The following is an 18,946-nucleotide window of genomic DNA, read 5'->3' as shown; positions in this document are numbered from 1 at the left end:
AATCCTCTTCTGTCACACCAACCCAACAAAGACATGTGAGGTCCTCCCTCCCCTTTTCCACCTATCTGACAGCTCTGTATTTACTATCTTTTCCCCCAAATATCCACTATTCCAGTTCTGCACATGCTGAAACCATTTCAGCCTTGCCTAGTCGGATGATGTACTAATTTTTAATCCTGTCTATCCTGTTTGCTCCCAATGAAAATCTGTACATTTTTAACTCAACCACCTCCATCTCAGCCTCCTGTCTTTTTGTTGGTACCACTGTCTCGAAACCATACATCATAGCAGGTCCTCCTGCTATATTTTTGTCACAAATTACCCTGATACTCATCTCCACCCACTCCATCCTGCCTGCTCTCCCCTTTTCAACTCTTCTTTGGATAGTTGACCATGTGCAGACATGTGAGAAAAGATTTTTTCCAGTGATCAGTTAGCTTTTAACATGATAAACATAATGTGCCTTTGGAACGCAGCATTGATGCTGAAAATGGTTCTTTGTAAACCTACATATATATTCCATTGCAAGTCATGAATGATTGATGATTAATGATTACATTAATCATTTAGAATATTTCGGATCCATTTAATGTCATTATAAAGAAAACAACAATAAACGTGCTTTTCTGTCAAAAACAAGGACATTTTTAACTTACATAAGAGTGTTGCCCAGGTTTTTGAGGTGATTTCATAAACATACATTTAAATATCAGTGCAGAAAAACCTGTAATATTAGACAATATGTATACAGTAGTATGCACAAATGCAGTAGAATGAATGCACAGAGCACATGCAGACAATGCTCAAACAGTGTGATGTTCTGGTGTTTGAACTGAAGACATTAATAATTCAATTCCACTAAAGTAACCAAACCTACTATGAACTAACGTAATGAATTAAAAGGTATTTGAATTTTTAAGCAGAGGAACATTTAAATATTTTCCCTAAATTATAACAGTATAGAAACACAACGAGTGTTTGTCAAAAAAGAGGGGCCAACTATTCATATTTTGTGGAAATATGCTGTTTTCACTCCATTTGCCCTTGAGATTGTGATTAGAGGTTGTGAATATTACCTCATTTGAAAGTTATCGCGAGACAGCCGAAGAAAAACGAACTGGCGGTGGAGAGAGGACGTAAAGTCCCGAACGATCTCCATGCTGTGTCGCCCCCCCTCCTTTTCCAACATGGCTGCTCTGCCTGCGCTCTCAAGTATCGCACAGATTGGAGACTGACTCGATCTCTTCCTTACAGTGCCTCTTTATTTTTGGTGTACATCAACTTCGTTTGGATGCAAATCCCGTTCTACACTTCGCTACTCCTCCTGGTTTCATTTAGTGGAATAACCTTCACCAATTACTCCTTCCAGTGGGCCCTTTTATCCTCAAAACAACTAACTGCCAGCCAACAACTGTTTCCAGTGCAATGGTTTGAGTTGGTGTACTTAGTTTGCCTCTTCATGAACAATGTGTGAAAACTGCGCCGAGCTGGTGGAGGTTTTAAATGAAAGTAAGTAAACAAATTGTGTCATTTACGTAAAGCTGAACTAGCTGCTTGGTGTTAGCATCGCTGTACACTGAAGCTTGATGGAAGCATGTTAGCTTGGTGGCTAACTAAATGTAACTTTGTGTGCTTTCTTGGTTAGCTGTCCTTTGCATCCAGCCATAACACACGGGAAACAATGACATTTCAGCAGCTTATTTTGCAGTAGTATTTTCATGTGAGACAGCGTTGCTTTGGTATAAATACAAATGCCATTTTCTCTTTCACATTGGCAGTCAGTTTTGGGCCCGTCAAACACTGCTCACAAAACTAGCTTCAAATATCTAATTAATTCAGTCGGATTTCTACATGACATTACAGCCTTGTGTTAAAATACTTCAGATCTGTTGGACAGGGGGTACATAAGATATTTTGAAAGATGTCGATATTGTTAAAAAGCGCGTTGCTCGGGTTTGGAAGTTAGCTAGTGTAGCTAGCGAGCAGGCTGACTTTGTTTGATGTGTTTGTCAGGTCAGTCTGCTAGCTGTCCACTCCGCTGCCACCCATTGTTTTGCAGACGGCCACATTCACAGTTCTGAATGGGCCTGCTTCTTCACAACACGCCCATGGTTAATAGTGCTGACACGAAGAGGAACGTGTATTTCTTATGAGTGTTTTGGCCAAGTCTATAAAATGTCATTCTAAGCTAGCCGCAAGTAAGCTACCCCCCCCCAAAATTAACGGCTGCATCGAGGCGCATATTTTGGCATATAGCACGTCGTTAATCCTCAGTAGCTTGCTTATTTGTTCTCTACTAATGTCTTTAGCACACTAGCTTAACTTCTTTGTTTTGTTGGTAATTCTTGTCTTGCCACGGGACTCCATGTCACCCTCATGGCTAACGTCAGCTTAAGCAAAGCAAACATAAATACAAGGTTGCTTTTATTGCTAAAAACTTAGCCGTTAATCTAGGCTTGCTAACCGGGCCTTGCTGCACTTTACGGGTGTCCGAAACTCATCGGAAAACGATTTTTAACACAAAGTCGATCATTTTTCAAAGTCTTTACATAAAATGATAGACGGACTGTTAGCGGTTTTCCCTTGTTCCATAAACTTGTGTGTGAATTGAAAGGTCCTGCTGGAGGCTCTGGAGACAGCTCCTTTTACAGTCTTTCATCTGACTGCGGCGTGGCGTACTACATCATATTTAAATTGGAACAGAAGATAATGTAGATAACTTCCTTTTGACAAATTGTCATCTTTCTCGAAGAAGACTTTACGGTGTGTGTTTCCAAATATTTAGGTTTAGCTGTGACAGTACTGGCTGTTCCAGCTGTGCAGTGTATTACTCAAAGTGAAAACACTACAGACATGAGTGACAATTGAATGCTGTCATAACAGCAGAATAATAGCCAGGAAAAAAACTACTTTTTAGGGAGACTTTTAGAAATATACTACAGTACCAATGCAACGGCAGACCTTTTACTGCATTCATAGAATAGAACATTGCATTGTGGTTATACAAGTAAATTCAATATAGACTGGCATCCCGCAAAAGAGAGCCTATCGGGAAAAAAACCGATAATAAATGAATAATAATAGATTATTACTCCAGATTAAGATGAATATATATATATATATATATAAGGGTAGTCCTTAAAGTTCTTGGCAGTGCAAGTTATTGTAGTGTATTGGGGGTTGGCGAAGGCCACAGCTGGTCAGGAAAAAGCTGTTCCTCAGTTTTTTTGTATGGGATATTATTGATCTGCATCGTTTACCTGATGGCAAAAGATCAAATAGAGGGTGTGTGAAGTGACTGACATGATGCTTCCAGCCTTCTTCCATAGATGATTGATGTAAATGTCTTCTAGCTTTGGGAGTTCCAACCCCATCACATGCTTTGCAGTCTTCATTACACTGTGTAGAGGCTTCAGCTTGGCAGCTGTGCAGACTCTGTATCACAGCGTGATCCTGTTTGTAAGGATGCTTTAAGTCATGGTTCTATTGAATGCTAGCCAAAGTTTTTCAGAGAGCTGTGCTTGTTTCAGATATCTTAGGAAAAATAGTATTTGGACTTTTTTGACCAGGCTTTGGGTGTTGAATGTCCAAGGGTTTGGCTCAAGGGTTTGGGTAAGTTAAATCCAAGGACCTTCAGTCTCTACTACTTTGCCACATATGTGAAGGGGCAGGTGGGCTATACTTCCTGTTCCTATTCCCAATCTTTGATCAGTTCATTGGTTTTATAAGTTTTAAGGACCAGACTGCTCTTCTCACAGCAGTCTACCAAATGTGCCATTTGAAACCTGTAAGGTATTTCATTGTCAGTGATCAGACCAAATTGCAAATTTGCATTGATGAGTAGAGGCTGAACAGTTTTGAACTGGGAACCTAACCTGAGTTTTGTGTGTTCAGGATGGTGGTTAAAGAGGTGTTTTCAAAGTTGCTGTGGGCATCTGGTAAAGAAGTCAAATACTTACATATTGAGGAACCAAAGTCCATGTTGTTTATTTCCACAAATGGTTTACTCATATAATTGTTAGGTTTCAAGGTGTATCACAGCAGTGTATATGTCTATTGGCCACACTAGGACCCCTGAAACAGAGATCTTGCTGTTTTAGTGTGAAAACTTCAGAATTGTGGTTTAGTCTAGGGAAGTACAAATAGACTTTTGAAAATTACAACAGTGATACCAAAATTTACTTTGTGTCTGTGTCTTAGCAGCCTCAAGAATCAGGGCAAGACAGGCACTAAGTGCATTTTTATTTTTCTAACTTTTGGAAAATGTGAGAATTACACGTAAGCCTGCAGTCTGGGAGCAAAATGCTCCATTGGGGTCATATGATACCCAGACATCTTAAAGATATGATGGTTCATGATCATTTAAGACTTTATATGTTTTTACGGATTTTAAATTCGATTGTGGATTAGGGAGTTCTGTTTCTAGACCCTGTCAGTATTCTTGGGGCTTTAGAACAGCCTGTTAATGTGAAGAAGTCACATGGATTAGTTTTTTAGGATGTTTGTAATTTTAGCAATTCTGCACAAATGAAAGAACACAATGTAATATTAGATATTTTCCTTAATGTGCGAGTTAAAGAACAGATACTAGTCAAAGGTTGCATTTTCATTTGATCCCAAATGTGCTTGCTGGGGTCAAACTATACACTCTTATACAGCAAACAGAGAAAAACTGCCCTTTCTGGGCTTGTCTTTGGGGACATTGTTATGTTGGAACAGGAAAGGGCTAAACCCAGACCTTTCCCCAAAAGCTGGAAATACACTATTGTCTTAAAAATGTTACTGTAAAAATTCAGATATGACAAATGATTGGAGTCACTACAATTTCTGCATCTCCCCTCACTTCCAGTTTATTCAATCCAATTTTATTTATAGGTAATAGTTTTACAGAGTGCTATATAAGGCAGAAAACGCCACATGGTTTAATTAATAAAGCGATAAATAGAAGGTAAGAACATATCACTATTATTCTGATTTAAGAGCCAGAAGAAACACTAAGGCCATCATGCTTTGATATCTTTTAGACAGTTTAGCAGTGGTTTAGGGGAGTTGAATCTTTAAAAGGTATGTCTTTCTCTAAAACTTTCGACGCTTTTGGGGCCAGTTTTGAATAGGTCTAAAACTAGAGACAACATAAGGATCCACATTTGTTTTGTATAATGAGAGTTTGCCTCACAGCTTGTTTAAAGTAAGCAGGCACAATTCCAGAAGTGAGACTGGTGTTAATAATAGTTTTAATATTTGGTCCAGTAGTTTCCCAGAGCTTTTAAAAAGGAAAGGTGGAAGTACATCAGTGAGACTGGGACAAGAAGCTGGCTTAAGCTAAGTTATAATTTTCTTTACCAATGAGAGAAACAGGCTCAGACTGCTAAAAGCGGCAGAGCAGCTCACACTTTATGAAGAGTCAAAGGAGAGGAGGAACATATTGGCTCTAATTTGTGCAATTTTGTCAACAAAGAAATTAAATGTTCACACATCTCTTAAGGTTCAATACTAGTGAAAGGAGGATATTAAGAACTGAATCCATAACCTTATCATAACAAGAAGTTTGATTATTAACAAATTTCCCACGTGTGGGACTAATAAAGGTTATCTTATCTTATTCTCGGGAGTATAAAAAAAAAAAAAAAACCCCAACAAACCTCAGCTTTCACAATTTTCTGATAATTACTTTAAAATCTCATCAAACTGCTATGTTCCATGGACATTTAGTTCATGTAGGTTTTGCCTGCTGCAGTTGATCCCATTTCTATAATTCACTGTATTGTAGCTTTTAGCTTTGTAATTTAGTATAGAACCTTGTGCTGTTCAGCTAAGATCAGTAAGCTAATGTTATGTTAATGTTGACAGTGGCTCATAGTTTTAAACTCCAGCTGTGTGTGAATACAATTGGGTGATGATTTTGTGCAGACTAAAGCTGTGCATTACCAGTGTAGATAAAGTACCTGGCTTTCTGCACCTAAACCACAACACCACTGTAATACATCACAGTTCTGGATTAAAACAGGCTTTTTCAAGGGTGGCTGTACATGTAAACGTATAGTTAAAGTATTGAGCCTGTTTTACTTGGCTAACAAAGGGTTTTGTGGATTTAACTTCTTTTAAGAAGTCTCACATTTTATTGTTGTATTGAAGTTAAATGAAGGTTAATATTTGCTGTGTGCTGATATGCCATATACTTCCACATGGTTTAAACAGATTACCGCTGATGGTGGCCTTTAACCACTTCACCATGGCAACTGCTGAACTTTTTTTTTTTGGTTTGTTATAGGGAATGGAGAGGGGGGAAGAAGATTTTACAACCTAACTGATGCAAACTAGTGTGAACATTATGTAGGGGTGAGATGGATGGTTCGCCAGCAGGGTGCTGTCAGCTGTGACAGCCCTGTCAGCTAGACGGGCAGGTCCATGTGCTGTGACTGTGGGTGACCTTTGACCTCAGATTTGTAGCAATAATGTGTGTGTGTGTGTGAGAGAGAGAGAGAAATAGAAACTCACTTTACTGCACAGATCTTTATTTAACTGATGTTTCTTTACACAACTAATCTGTGTGGTTTCTTAACAAAATCTTTTTGGAGACTTTGCCTTTTAGATGATAGCTCTAAGTAGTAATGGTAGTAATGAACAAAATGGTTCGAGAAAGTAGGTAGGAAACTCAACAAAATTGTCTTATTCACGTTGAAGATGCAGAAGGAAGTGTGCTCGTAGTTAAAATTCAGGGCCGTAGGACGAGGCGGCACTGTGCGTGATTTTAAGAAGCCACCAGTATTGCTTTTATCTCTACCTCTCTGTAAAATGGAAAGCAAATGTTTACACCCAAATTCTGAACCACACAAATTAATTGACAGTCATATACTCTAACCTAGGATTGGGCGATATTGCTAAAAAGAAGTCATAGTAACATGGTTTATTCCAGTGTATGGCAGTATTGATTAATTTCTAATAAACAAGTAAAGGGTCTGTGACCACAAAGCAGTTTTTCAAAAAAGAGCATCTGTCTTTTATTGTTGCTAGGTTACCAAAGTATCTTCTTCATTGTTGGGATGCTGTATTGGTATGTCGCTGATGGCCAGGGATAGCTTCTCCATGGTTATTGTTAACAAACTTTATAAGTTTCAACTTCTACATTTTGAGTGATGAGTAGATTGACTAAAGAGGCATCCAGACCCAGGCCAGTGATGATCAACGTCAAAACCAGAGATTGATGTGACTACCGATGAAGGCTGTGCGCTGACAGGACTGTTAATACCAAGAGTGGAGTAGAGCTGGGCGATATAAGATTTTTTCATATCACGATATGTTTTTTTCATTTCAGGCGATAACGATATATATCACGATATAAGCCAAATAACTATATTTGTAAGATTTAAATGTGCCGTTGCTCACAAGTAAAATGTGAAATAATTAGCAGCTTGTTTTAATTAAAATATTCATTTCCCATAATAAGTTCAACAGGGTAGATGTACTTAAGGAACATGAGACTTCAGTTTCAGATAAATAAAGGCAAATATTGCAAACTACACAAAAGGCAGCCGCTAAAGTGTTTAAGTTTCAAAATAGAACAAACAAAACAGACTACTAGATTGTCAATTCCACTTAGAAACAAAATATTAATTCTAAAAATAAATCTTAGGTCGTTTTACAGAAGAACAGACAAAATTGACTAACTTTTGTCAATATCAAATAAACTGAGAACTAAAAGGAAATTCTCAATCTCTCCTTGTTGTATAGCTTAGCTTTTCAAACAGTTTTAACAGTTACTTTAGTCTGACAAAAGCCGAATGACGAATTAGCGCTTTCAGTCAGAGATTGAGCATGCACCGCTTTATTGTGTTTCCAGACTTGCTTTCGCACAATTTACAGTGCGCTACTCTGTTTTTGTCAGACTTGAAATAGCCGAAATACCTTCACACTACGGAACTTCTGTGGCCCTTCCGTTTGACAAGCTCTCCGGCATTGGAACCATCATCTGTTTTTTTTCTTCGGGAACCTTTGCTCACGCTCTCGGTTGATTTTTCTCTAGTCGGCAAACTCATTTCCTTCATTACCCGGGCTGCACGGCTGCAAAAACAAATACACATGTGCGCCTTGGCGCTTGTGCTGTACGTAACAAGTCACGTGACGTGACGCTGCGGCTGTGATTGGTTCGGCTCTGCGCTACTTAATTTGGATTGGCTGTTCTTTTTTTTTTTTTTTTTTTTTTTTTTTTTAAGAGGACAAGAGAGATGAGGCCTATCGCAATAGTTTAATTTTTCTATCGAGAAAAAGTTATTTCGCAATACATATCTTTATCGCCCAGCTCTAGGGTGGAGATATGGTGATGCTGCATAAGATTAATGTAATGTTATCCACTAGGTATAACAGTAATTGCTAGTTGTGTTGTGTAACACACAGAACAGAAGAACTGCAGAAGAAGAGAGATATAAAGAGGGACACTGCGGGACATCCTGCCAATATCAAGGCTGAATATACCCAATTTATTTTAATTTTAACTTGAAACACTTATCTTTGGAAATATCTGCTACATATACCAAGGCACAAAGGTAAAGGTTTTATTGTTAACACAATATTTTATTCACCATATTATTAAATTTGGCATGGTTGTTGGCACCACATAGATTGGGCGAGTTTTCTGAGAGTTTCCTGAAAAAGAGAAAATATCCAGTGAATGTAATGACGTTGGTGATCATTTTGGAACTGGAACATTCGTGTTAAAATGCTTCCAGTGTGACTGAATGTTAGTCACTGCTGAGCTGAGGAGTGTGATCACACAGTCCATGCTGAGCTGAAAGCAGCAAAATGACATCCCTCATCCCAGCTAAAGGAAAGCAGCCACGTCAAAATAGTGCGGGCTCGGTCCTGTTCCTGAAGCCTCTGAGGAGTTTCTGTTCACATACAGAGCCGAGAACATTCACTTCAGGTTGATTGAGGAGTCCTGCTGAGATGGGTTATTAAACTCTTGTTGTTGACACTTTTTGTGTTCTGTCTGTTTTGGCTGCCAAAGGAGGTCAGCAATTCAGCAGAAGACACTTGAATCTCCTGAGCTGGGTGGATCTGAAGAAGACGAATATAAGGACAGAAACTTTAGACACAGTCTGTCAAAGTATGGTGCCAATGTTTAACATGTTTGAATCTGGACTACAAATCTGATAGAAGCCTTTTTAAGCTAATATCAATACTCAGTGGTAATTAAATGATAAAGATTTGATGAATTGTGAATTTTTTGAATTGTTTTACATTTTAGAATAGAAAGAAAAGACATAAACAAGGCAGATGGAAACTTGGGGGTCTTGTTCTACTGTTTAAATAATTGCCCTTGAATGTATCCAGATTTACCATATTAGATATAACCCCCCAAAAAAAAAAAGAAAGACGTAAAAAAAAAAAAAAAAAAAAAAAAAAACTTGCACCGGAGACTTAAGAAGTCGGTGTGGGGAAACTTTACTATGATCTTTTTGTGCTCTGTAGGTGTTTTATCAAGTCAGCAAAAATATTATGGTAGCATCCATCAACAGTGTGTTCATACGTTGGCACATAACATTTGTGATGTTGCAGACTTGGTGCAAAGTTATACATTTTACTTTGAGGATCCCACGATTGTGAACCGGGGTATCTCAGCCTCTGCTACTTTGATTTAAACATCATTGTATTAAAAAGTGTTGTTGTTTAATCAAGGTTTCATGTGGAAATGGAAAATATGAATGATAATGTGTTTAGATGATATTTGCTGATATATCTATATCAGTATTTATAACAACTACTAAATGAAAAGTAAAGAAAAGATGGGAGAAACATCCTTCAAATATGTTATTAATGATGATACAGATTTTGTCCACCACATGGCATACTAAAACTTTCCTTTTGGTGAATGATAGTGACTGCTAATTAGAGAAGAGTCAGCTAAAGCGTCTGCGGCTTGTTGTGACAGTAAAACAGTGTTCTTATACTGCATTGTCATATCATATTAATGACTCATAACTACAATACCAAATGTTAGGCATATGTTTATGCTTTGTGTGTCTGAAAGGAAAAATAAAATGTCAGCTGATATCTTGCATATTTTTTTTTTTTTTTTTTAAATCACTGGATATTGCTCTTGGTATAGTCCTTAAAAAAATCCTACATTGTTTGCAATTCCAAGGGAATTGTCTAACTGTTCTCTCATAAGTATTCTGTACTGTTTCTCCTCAGTATCGGATGCAGACAGCAGTGAAGGAAGCTTTCAGCTGAAGAAGGAACATGCTCTCCGGGTTTTGGGCTACATCAGCTCCTGGACTCAGAGGTCAGTGCTGCCTGCATGTCTAGGCTTCAGAAAATCAATCATCATGTTTCTGCTTTTCTTCATTGTGTTTGTGTGTGTGGTGTTTTTTTTGTGTTATGATTGAAATATCTGAAATTGAATCCCTTCACTAGTTGCTGAATTTATCTTGTTGGTTTGTTGGTGTTCAGCATAGTATTTTTCCTACACCGTGGGAATGGAAGCCTTTGGTTTGGTGTCTCAGGTATCAAAATAACTTTGCTGTAATAAATCTGTAGCTCCATTCTCTGATAACCTTCACTTGGATAAATAAATATTCAAAACATGGTCTTCTGAAAACTTATTTCCAAAGAGAAGCATTCTCACCTATTTTGTGAGAGAAGAACATGGTCTAATCTGGGTGATGGTTGAGGTCGGCTGATGACAAAAGCGCCTTATATAGAAGGACTGTAGTTTATCATTTGCTTTTGGTCTGAATGTTTTTATATTTGGTGATTGAACTGAACATCCCAGAGTTGTTAAATCATTCATCCAATGCTACCAAAAACAGTCTTTTCTTTTCTGATTTGTGATTTGTGCCATTCTCTGAGTAGTTCTTTAGTCTTCTTTTTGCCTTTTTTCTTCTTCTCTCAGCTGGTGATCAAACAGATTATCATTGTCTTCTCTTTCTTGATCCCTCTTCTCCTCTATTTTTCTTCCTGTCTCCTTCTGTTAAGTCTTTTCCCAACCTCTTTCTTTCTCTTTCCTGTTCCCCGGTTCTGTCTGTTCTGATTGTAATAACTTAAAATGGGGATAGGGAAAAAAAAGTAACAATGATGGTAAAGGCTGAAATAAAATATTGTTTATGTCACTGGTCAGGCTCCATACCTGAGTTTTTTGGTGGTTGTTTTGTTTTTTTTCCCCTTCCCACTGCTTTTTTTTTTTTCTTTCTTGCTCACTTTTGTAAAATTTTCTTTTTTGAGTCCTCATAATAAAGAGTTTTCCTTTTTGCTACTGATGGTGTCTACCAGAGCATTGTTTTGTGTTTTCAGTAGGATGACTGTTTTGTAGTTGGGAGTCCTCTGCCCATCTTTGGTTTTAAATGAATTAAGGCATTTATTTGGAAGTGTTTGGTGCTATGAGTTGTTAAGAGTTTTTCTGCTGCAGCACAGTATGCTCTGCCCCTCCTCCCCTTTAATACTTACACTGTGACAGCCAGAGAGTGAAGAAAATCTAGCACATCCATAAATGATTACAAAATTGCCAAAATGACACAAAGATAAATAGAGATAAAGAAATACATAAAATATTTTGGTGAAATTGTTTTTCTTCTTTACTTTCACCCTTCACCTCTCTTATACAATAGCAGAAAAACAGTGGTATTACAAAATAACATGAGGAATGCAACAAAAGGCCTCACACTTCTAGACTTGTTCATTTTTAATATACTACAAGATATTTAAATCCTCTGAGCACTCTATAAGCTTCTGATTCCTTTGTGTTTATTGCTTCTTTTTGTGTGTGTGTGTGTGTGTGTGTGTGTGTTTTTGTATCCAGGCAATGTCTCTGCTGCTTCAAGGAGTACAAGCATTTGGAAGTTTTTAACCAGCTAGTTTATGCCCTCATCAATCTGGTCATTGCTCAGATCAGCAGCCTGAGAGAGAGACTCTTCAGCGTTGAGGACCACACACACAAAAGAGGCGTATCTGGGGCAGAGGGGGTGGGGTCTGAATGGAGTGGAGGTGAGACCGCACCTGTCACCCTCCCCCAGCCACACTCACCTGGTGAAGACGAGCCTGTGAATGTGGAAAGAGACTCTGCTGAAGAGGATGCTGATACGCCAGACCTAAACCAGAACAAGCCCCAGACCCAGGATCAGGGCCAGAACCAGTCTGCTGAATCTCAAGTAGATGTTCTTGGATCTGGGGATGCCAGCATTGAATCCAGGAGTGGTGACGATGTGGCATGTGGCATTGAAAGTAACCAGGACAGTCAAGATCCCTTCAGCTCCTGGAGCACGGAGGAGAGGGAGAAACTGTTGCTATGTGCAGCCAAGATTTTCCAGATCCAGTTCCCCCTCTACACAGCTTACAAACACAACACACATCCCACCATAGAGGTGAGGAGTCTCTGATAACACACCTGACACATGACCACACCCACAGTGGTCAAGGTTTCCTCTTTCTCTACTGCAGACTGTTTAGTTATTGGCTGACACATTTAGCAAATACCTCCTGGCTTTATCACCACATTAAATGTGGCCATTCAGTCATACCATATCTATTTATGTAGTTTACATTGTTTTGCTCTTAAGGCTGTGTTTTGCCTAGGTTTTTTTTTTTTTGTTTTTTTTTTTTTTTCTTCTTAGATTATGTGAGATTATATGATGTGAACACAGATGCTCTGGTGGCAGTGCCAAAACACATTCTTCTCCTTAAGCACATTAAAAAATGGTTTGATTGTGGCAAATGTGGGCTGTGATTAAGAGACTTGTATTTACCAATCTTCTACATATAGGTTAAAACTAATTTTGGTCTTACACTTGTCTCCCAACACTGGGATTTCCTGGTCTGTTTTTTTATTATTATTTCAGGACATATCGGCTCATGAAAGCAACATCCTCGGCTCCTTCTGTGACATGAATGTAAGAAATACACTTTATCCTTATTCCACTGAACCAAACGTTTTCATGGTGTGTGTTTTTTTTTTTTTTTTAAATTAGTTACAAGTTGTTTCCTGTTAATTAACTGGATCCTCCCACAGGGGGGGGAAATTATCAGACTTACAAGCTGTTCTGACAGCTGTTATCCTCAAAATGGTTAAATTGTACTTAGTCTTGTCATGTTGTCTTGTTCTTGTGGCAGTTTTGCCTCTGTCATTTGTTCCATCCTGAAACTCTGATTAAAGCTGCATACACACCTTCTACTTCCAAACCTGACAGCTGTGGTGCATCCAGGGCATTAGAGGGAGGGTGGCAGGGGTGATGGTAGATGTAGGCATTGGGTTGGGAATAGCTGTAAGATGGGAACAACATGTATATGCCGTGACAGTGTCACATGTCTGGTGAAGAGTCAGTTTTATTGTCACATCTTTTCTTGTCGATTGTGGTGGACCTTTGTTTCACTCGCTCTTGAATTTTGATTGATGTGGTTGAATTATAGCAGTTCCAGGTGGGCATTATTATGATTTTTTTTTTTTTTTTTTTTTTTTAACAGAAAAAGAATAATAAAAGGTGTCCAGTCTAATGTGTGGGACCTGGAAGAAAATGGCTTAAGTGTTATTCTACTTCCTCCAAAAGCAGATTTCAGAGGGTCAGCTCACATGACTATTCTAAATGTAATTTGGAAAATTGGCAGCAGCAGATCAGATTTCTCATCACTGCATAGATAACAGTAGGAAGAAATGTATGTATACAAGTAACATCTCAAGTTGATATTTATATCCTACTGTGAAGTAAATAACATGACCATCACATGTTGAAAACGGCTGTCTCATCTGTCCTACTAATCTTAGAGTGCCCAGAATTGTTTGTAGATAAGATGCTACTATAACTGAGTGACCATATAAATATGTTACTCTGATATGTAGATGTTACATAGGTAAGGTTAGGGCTAGGCTTACTTTTGTCTCTGAGAGAATGCCATCTTTGATTGGTTTAGTCCCCACACACTGAGTTTTAAAGTACAGTTACTGTTAACCATGTAACCCTGATCCTTGCCTTCTTTCCGTTTCCTACCAGATGACTCACAGTGGTTACGTCACTGTTTTGGTAGTCCTTGGGGGGTTACATTTTTGTTTAGCTAAGTGTTGTCCCAATTTCCTGCCCTCTTTGTGTTTTTTGTACATGTGCTTACATTATTAAGAGAATTTCTAAGCTTGGTAACAGGATTTTATTGGTCATGGGTCCTGTTGAAGCTCTTTGTTTTCTGAAATGAGCATTGTAAGGGTTGTAAACATTGTAATCATGTGTGTTAGCTCTGTACTGTCAACATGAAACTAAAGCTATGCTGGGAACTTCCTGTAGATGATGTTACAGGGCCCCAGAGAGAAGTAATGTGTCCCTGGATTATCTTTGTTCACCTTGCCAGTTGCTACTATGATAAAGTTTTTATTAAGCTTGGGGGAGCAGAGGGTTTAAAACAGCCTGAAGAACACATTTTTATGAAAAAATTCTGAGCTGGAAATCTGGAAACTAATGGCTTTTCAGTTTTTTATTAGCAAAAGTAACTCATAAGAAATAAGTGTTTACACGCTTTATTTTAATTCACTACTTTCAGTCTCAAGTTTACAGTATACTAAGTTTGGCACAACAGTATACTTTTACCACACAGTTGTCTTTAAGTCACAAAGAACCTTCAGTTTAGAAACAAAACCAGTGAAGGTAGATAAGATGCACTCGTCCCCCCCCAATATTCTTTAGAATAGAAGATGCTTCTTTAAAGTCATTTTGCCCTGTCTTTATGCATTCAACAGCTTTGTCTTCTGTTGCAAAAGTACTTCATCACATTTGAAAGGGCTAGCTCAGACTACACACACAAAATGGGGAAAAAAAGGTAAATGAGCTTCTGAGTGGATGACCGTTTGTAAACCTGCTCTACTCTTGTCAAGGATGTGGAGGTACCTTTGCATCTGCTGCGCTACGTCTGCCTGTTCTGTGGGAAACACGGCCTCTCCCTGATGAAGGAGTGCTTCGAGTTAGGCACTCCAGAGAGCCTCCCCTTCCCTATCGCCCACGCCTTCATCACCATAGTTTCTAATGTGAGTGCTATCAATCCAAACCGCTGCTGTTATTTCAAAAACCACAGTTTAGCATTCATACGAATTAGTATGTTTAAAAACAACTTGGATAATAATAGTAACAGCAGTAAATTGTGATTGGTTTAAATTTGATAATTACTAAATTTAAGATGAAATTGTTAATCTGTTGGGAGTTTTTTGAGTTTGTTTGGGGTTTTTTTTGGTTGTGGGTTTTTTTTTTTTTTTTTTTTTGGAGGCAAATACTGAAGATATTTTTTATATTGTCCCTGTAATAAATATAACGCTAAACTTTGAACATGAACTTCTGTTTAAGATGCAAGACAGATTCTCAGCTGAAATTTATACTTAAAAAAAAAAAAAAAGTTTAATTATTCGCATATTGTATTTGATATTGCCTACAGATCCGAATATGGTTGCACATTCCTGCCGTCATGCAACACATCATACCGTTCCGGACCTTTGTGATACGGTGAGTTTACACACAATTCTTGATTTTAAACATGTAACAACATAGAACATCTTCCTCAGCCACAGACAGGTGATTCTCACCAGTTGCACTTGCTTTCAGGTGCAGGTTAAAAGACCTGTAAATGCCTGAGGAGCTGCCATGTTGTTGAAAACCACATTTTCTGAATCTGAAGACAGTCACTAACACTCTTATTGCAGTATTCTTGTGTACTGTCAGATTTTTAATCTTGTCTGCAAAGCTCTGAATATTAGATTCAGTGTCCAGCTTTGTTTCCCAGCTGAAGAAGTCAAGATTTGCTATTATTTATATCGAGGAAGCCAGACATTGTTGATTCTGCATCAGAGCTCGCCATTTGTCTCAGTCAGGCAGCGCACCTTCTTCTCTTCTTGTTAAAGTGCCATACATTTGTTGCTAGGAAGAGCCTTTGTCGCCATAGCAACAGTTGCCAGACTTCCAGTCATTGTCTTTTCACGTGACCCAAGAGGAGGCAGAGTGCTGGCAGTGCATGTGATGTAGGCAGACTGATGCTCTGCTACTGTATTGCCTCTTTTGTCTGTGTAGCTTGGTAACTAAATAAAGTACCTACTGTATTTAAAAAAAAAAAAAAAAAAAAAAAAAAAAAAAAAAAAATACAACTTTACCTAGTTAACTCTTTGGTAACATTTTCTGTACCAAAGACTGAAAAATTGGAGCCAGCTTTAACAAGTCAGTATTTTTCCTAATACTATAGTATACAAATAAAAATCAGTGTACTTCAATTAGCATTTTGCTAATTAAACAGATGTTAAACTTCCATAGTGAACACTAGTGCTGGGCGATATGACGATATATATCGTGTGGACGATAGAAAAGTGTCTATCGTGCCATTTGTCTTCTATCGTTTCTAACCCTAATTTTATAAATTATTACATAAAATATATCATTAACCCTTTACAACCGGTCAGAGCAGGCACACTCCGTTTTGAAACCATATGAAACCGTAGGAATTGTACTTGCATCTTATGCCATTAGCTTGCCCTAGGTCACGGTTTCCTTCCACATATAGCTTTGCAAAAATTGCATAAAAAGCACTTCCAGCAACAAAAACATAATATTCCATACTTGCAGCAACAAAAACATAATATTCCAGACTTGCAGCAACAAAAACATAATATTCCAGAAACACGCTTTGTCGATCTGATCAGCTGTTCATAACACTTTCTACGTTGGAATATAAGTCAGCGCGAACTATTGCATGTCCGCCATTACCTGTCCGAAACCGGAAGTGACGTCATTTTCACGGAAAATGTAGGGTTTTTTTTTACCTTCAGGGCCTTATAAGCCTGTGTTGGTGTTTTTAAAAGTCATGTTTGACCTTATGCTTTTCTGTATCATTTCTGGGATGCTTAGAAGTCAAATTACACTGTTGGAAATGGTTTATTTTGATGCACATGTTGTTTTTTTGCAAATTTGCATTATAATATTTATTTTCAGTTTTCCTGTAGTATATAAAAATTAGTGTATCTCAAAAATAAAACTATGAAGACACTCAAAATAAATTTCTCGTGGTTGGAAACTATTTTGTGCAACTTTTTATGTGTGCCTATGACAAGAGGCACACATATTACTATTCGTCGGATTTATTATTATTATTATTATTCTTCAGTTTCCGCCTGAAATTTTGCAGCGAAAACTCGCCCGCAGTTTTGAGACAAGCTTCATATATGTTACCTCATTTTGTGCGGCTGGATCAGGAATGGTGTGCTATGACTTTTGGTGTTTATAACTATTATAGTTTTTAAATATTAATATTTTAGTGAAAATTTTCCCGCTTCTCTGCCAAACAGTTTTGAAAATAGGGTTACATATGTTAGATCATTTTGTGCGGCTGGAGCTGGACTAGTATGGTATACACTTTTTGGTGTTTATGACTTTTATAGTTTTTGAAATATTTAGATTTTAGTGCAAATTTAGGCCAATTTCCATAGAAACAGACTTTATTTGTGGTGGGTTGGCTCTCTCTAGTGGCATACCGGGAGTAGTACGGCTGAAAATCTGTATGCTTGTTACAAAACTCCATATCCCATAATTCATAGCACCCTCTGCCGAGTTAAACAATGGCGGACACCACTTCGCTTTATATGTCTTTTATTCGTGTTTCTAGGTCACAAAATACACTTTTAAGATATTTTCAGGCGAGAATGTAGGTGTGTAAACTTCAAATATCTGCTCGTTTTATCAAGACATCCCATATTAGTGACAATTCTCTTAAGTGTTGCTGATAGTCGGCTAGCTAGCTAGCGCCGCTTAGCTTAGCTAGCTAGCGCCTTCGTGAAAAACCACCCAGGCTTGGCTGATAGTGAGGTGGCTAAAATTTGTTTAATCGCCTGATCGCTTGGCAAGGGTCTGTGTCTTAGCTGGACTTATTTTTCGCTTTATATGGGCCGATGATGCTGGTCGATGTGGAAAAAATAACTGAGTTGTTTGGTGGTGGAGCTACAACAGAGGGCAGCTATCCACCGGTGTGTGACAGAAAGGTCATGCCGCGAACGAGACATACAAGGCGGTGAGGCTACCGCCGATCGTCCGGTGTTTGCTAACGCGGAGGTCAATCGTGGATCAGGGAAAGCGAAGGCAGGAGCGTGAGGTGAACTGAATTTCAGGTAAGAAGTTATGACCTGCACTCTATTTGGGTCAGATATAAACCGAGTTTAGGTGTAGTTTATTTAGCAACAGTTCTCTTACGTGTTGCTGATAGCCGGCTGGCTAGCTAGCTAGCGCCGCTAGCTTAGCTAGCTAGCGCGGCTAGCGACCCTTCGTGAAAAAGCACCCAGGCTTGGCTTATATTGAGGCGGGTGAAACTCGTGTCAGCACCCGGTCGCTCGCCGACAGTATGTGTTTTAGCTGGACTTATTTTTCGTTTATATGGACCGATGATTTATTTATTTATTCATTTTAGTAACGGTATAAACAGTGAAAGGTGGTGGATTGGCCAGATGTAAACTTCAAATATCTGCTCGTGTTACCAAGACATCCCATATTAGCTCTGATGTTTTCGGTGCCTGCAAAGAGCTAGACAGGTAGCTAGCTAACCCGAGCTGGCTGTCTTTTTGACTCAGGGTCATAGCTGGACTTATTTTTCGCTTTTATGAGCCGATGAGGGTTTTTTTTAGTAACGGTACAAACAGTGAAAGGCGGTGGATTGTCCAGATGCTGGTCGATGTGGAAAAAATAACTGAGTTGTTTGGTAGTCGCTGACGCGAGCTACAACCGAGGGCAGCTATCCACCGGTGTGTGTCAGAAAGAACATGCGGGGAACGAGGCGGCGAGGCGACCGCCCGATCGACCGGTGGTAGATCGTGGATCAGGGAAACCGAAGGCAGGAGAAGCAGGCGGCTGCCGGTCGGAGCGTGAGGTGAACTGAATTTCAGGTAAGAAGTTATGACCTGCACTCTATTTGGGTCAGATATAAACCGAGTTTAGGTGTAGTTTATTTTTGTTGT

General features: G+C 38.6%; 1 protein-coding gene across 3 annotated transcripts in view; it reads left to right on the top strand.

Moving 5' to 3' along the window:
* The first annotated feature begins 1,172 nt into the window (after nt 1-1,172).
* Nucleotides 1,173-18,946, top strand: part of usp34 (ubiquitin specific peptidase 34) — a 72,210-nt gene continuing 54,436 nt past the window's right edge. For 2 of the 3 annotated variants that reach the window (XM_039613830.1, XM_039613829.1), the window contains exons 1-6: nt 1,173-1,509; nt 10,192-10,282; nt 11,795-12,356; nt 12,831-12,881; nt 14,846-14,995; nt 15,397-15,464. In XM_039613830.1, the coding sequence (XP_039469764.1) occupies nt 1,467-1,509; nt 10,192-10,282; nt 11,795-12,356; nt 12,831-12,881; nt 14,846-14,995; nt 15,397-15,464 (965 nt within the window). In that variant the 5' untranslated portion in view covers nt 1,173-1,466. Of the gene's footprint in view, nt 1,510-10,191; nt 10,283-11,794; nt 12,357-12,830; nt 12,882-13,458; nt 13,549-14,845; nt 14,996-15,396; nt 15,465-18,946 lie in introns of those variants that run through there. The other variant, XM_039613831.1, reaches the window with a different exon arrangement.

This window comes from Oreochromis aureus, linkage group 6 (assembly GCF_013358895.1).
Source record: "Oreochromis aureus strain Israel breed Guangdong linkage group 6, ZZ_aureus, whole genome shotgun sequence".
NCBI classification, from domain to species: Eukaryota; Metazoa; Chordata; class Actinopteri; order Cichliformes; family Cichlidae; genus Oreochromis; species Oreochromis aureus.
This window is presented reverse-complemented; position numbering and strand designations above follow the sequence as displayed.